This window comes from Nannospalax galili, unplaced genomic scaffold (genome assembly GCF_000622305.1).
Source record: "Nannospalax galili isolate Female #2095 unplaced genomic scaffold, S.galili_v1.0 scaffold5, whole genome shotgun sequence".
In the NCBI taxonomy this organism is placed as follows: domain Eukaryota; kingdom Metazoa; phylum Chordata; class Mammalia; order Rodentia; family Spalacidae; genus Nannospalax; species Nannospalax galili.
Window position 1 is genome coordinate 321,518 of NW_008353126.1, and position 2,373 is coordinate 323,890.

The 2,373-nt window shown below is 52.5% G+C and overlaps 1 protein-coding gene across 1 annotated transcript in view; it reads left to right on the top strand.

Moving 5' to 3' along the window:
- The first annotated feature begins 359 nt into the window (after positions 1-359).
- The window catches only part of Dennd2d (DENN domain containing 2D), a 20,922-nt gene continuing 18,908 nt past the window's right edge, over positions 360-2,373 (top strand). The window contains exon 1 of the mRNA XM_008850342.3: positions 360-481. Coding sequence (XP_008848564.1) covers positions 424-481 — 58 coding nt within the window. The 5' untranslated portion in view covers positions 360-423. The remainder of the gene's footprint in view (positions 482-2,373) is intronic.

Below are 2,373 nucleotides of genomic sequence, written 5' to 3' on the forward strand. Positions count from 1 at the left end.
GCGAGGCAGGGATTAGCCTCATTTTGTTCATCTGCAGACTAACGAAGTTGAAGGGAAGGCAGGGTCAGTACCTTAATCCACCTCTCCAGAAGGCACCTGGAGACCTGGAAAGGGACGGAGGTGCGAGCAGAGATGAAGGGGTTTGGAAGGATGCGATATCCAAAAATTCTCCACCTTCTGGGGTTAGTTCAGCGCCAGCTGGGAGGTGCAGCCCTCTGCCACCCCATGCCTAGCAGCCAGGGGCCCCGGGAAGAGCGCCCGCCCAGGTGCGCCAATGGGTTGGGCAGGAGCCCGGAAGGTGCGCTGCCCCGCCCCAAGCCTCCCCCCACCCCCGTGAAAGTGAAAGTGGCGGGGCCCTCGAAGGTCAAGCTTTGGGGGCGGGGCCGGCGCGGACCTGGGAGCGGGCGCAGGCATTCGAGGGCCATGGATGGGCTCGGCCGCCGCCTGCGAGCCAGCCTGAGACTGAAGCGCAGCCATGGGGGTTAGTGCGGGTCAGGGCGCGCGAGGGTGACGGCGTGGGGACGGCGCGGGGACCCGGGCGCAGGCATAGGACAGCGGTACTGGGACCAGCAGGGGTCAAGATCCTGAAGAAGTCTGGGAGCGATCGGGAGGGCTGGGCGAGAGTCAGGTGAGTCCAAGAAAGCCGGAGAGTGTCCAGACCTGCGGATTCCAGGGGTAGGCTGCTGACCAGAACTTGCATCAGTTGTGGGGCCCTGGGGACACGTGTCCTTCCATCCAGGAAGCTTGTGGTGCAGCCGCAGTGTGCCTCAAATGCTCAGGCTAGCCCTCCTCGGGGAGACGCTGCCCCGCCCTACTGGAGTGTAGCGTTTGTTTAGTTCCCGGGACCTAGCCTGTTCTTGCCATAGATATCTGCAAGCCACGAAAATTAGTCTCACTGAAGACCTTAGCACCCAGCAGGGGCGACGAGAATGTGGATGCCGGCTAGGCTGTGGTAGACTTGCTCAGCTGTGGCTTCTGGGTGTGACTGAGATTAAACCTACTACCCTATCCCTGTGACATGGGAATCGTTTCCCGGTCCATGGTAGATGATGGATTAAATTAGAAGTCCTTGTCAGTTTCTTTTTTTTTTTTTTTTTTTCTCAGCTGAAGCACTGGGAAAGGCAATTAGGATTCATTAATGTATCCATTCAACAAACATTTATTGTTGTGTATCAGTAGCGGGTGCTAAGGCTGAGCCAACCCTTACTTGACTCAAAGACTCTGCTTCTGAGCAGAAAAGGGCACTGGAAGGTTTTCAGGGGTCTTTCCCAAAGAGCTCATGTAGTCTAGTATTGACATGTGGAAAATGAGCCCCTCTTGTAAGAGGCCCTAGAGTTGGGGACACCCAGGGGTAAAGTCGTTGCTCCCTTCTGTTGGCCACAGTGACCTCTGACTGATCAGTTTGTCCTGTGTGCACTCCTGCCATCCTTGCTTTTCCTTCAGTCCTGTCTGGCCTGTGGCACCAAGGGGAGTGGTGTGTAATGGCTGGAGCAGAATGCAGAGACATGTCCTCTGTTCTCTGGAGACTCCTGGCCTGGTTTTTCTGGGCTTCCTAGGTCCTGGATAATCTTTTGAATGGCTTGGGCCTGCTCCCTGTGGCTGTTTTTCACATCCCCACCACAACATAAGGCTGGCCATTGCTTCTGGAGGTGATTCCTTGTGGTTGGGGAACAGGAAGACAAGCACTTTGCATGCTTGTCTTGAGAGGTTTAGCACCTGTCAGGTCATGTGGGTGTGCCCTCTTCATCTTTCAGACTGGCTTCCAGCTTCCTGGGGGATTTCCCCTACTCTTTCTGGCCATTCAGGCTCAGGGCAATTGTTTTGAGGGGTGTGAGTGTGTGTGTGTGTGTGTGTGTGTGTGTGTGTGTGTGTGTCACTGGGCCATGGTAATTATCCAACCTCACACTGGTAGGGAAGACAGATGTAGTAGTTTGTGTTGCCAGCAGCTCAGCAATGAGGAAACAAGGGCTTTTCAGATCAAGGTTCCCAAAAGTCCCCTTACCTTAAGTCAGGTGGCTGTGGGAGGGGCTTCCTGGCCAGCTGAGGAACAAGTGTAACCAGACCCATGGCTTCCCTAAGAAGGGTGGCTCCCTCCTCAATTAAAAGTGGGCATAATAATTTCATTCCAGGGCATTGGGGATTGAGATGCTTTATACTAAACTTGGGAGTTTGATGGATATTAGTTTTTCTTTATGCTCTGCTGCTGATAACCCTTTAGAAGAGGGAGAAAGAGAAAGCAGTCTTTTGTTAGATTTCTTTGGCCTTAGCCCAAAAGTCTGGATTTTTTTTTTTTTTTTTTTTTTTTTTTTTTTTTTTTTTTTTTTTTTAAAAAAAAGAGGACGATAAATCTTTCACTGTGATATATCAAAATAA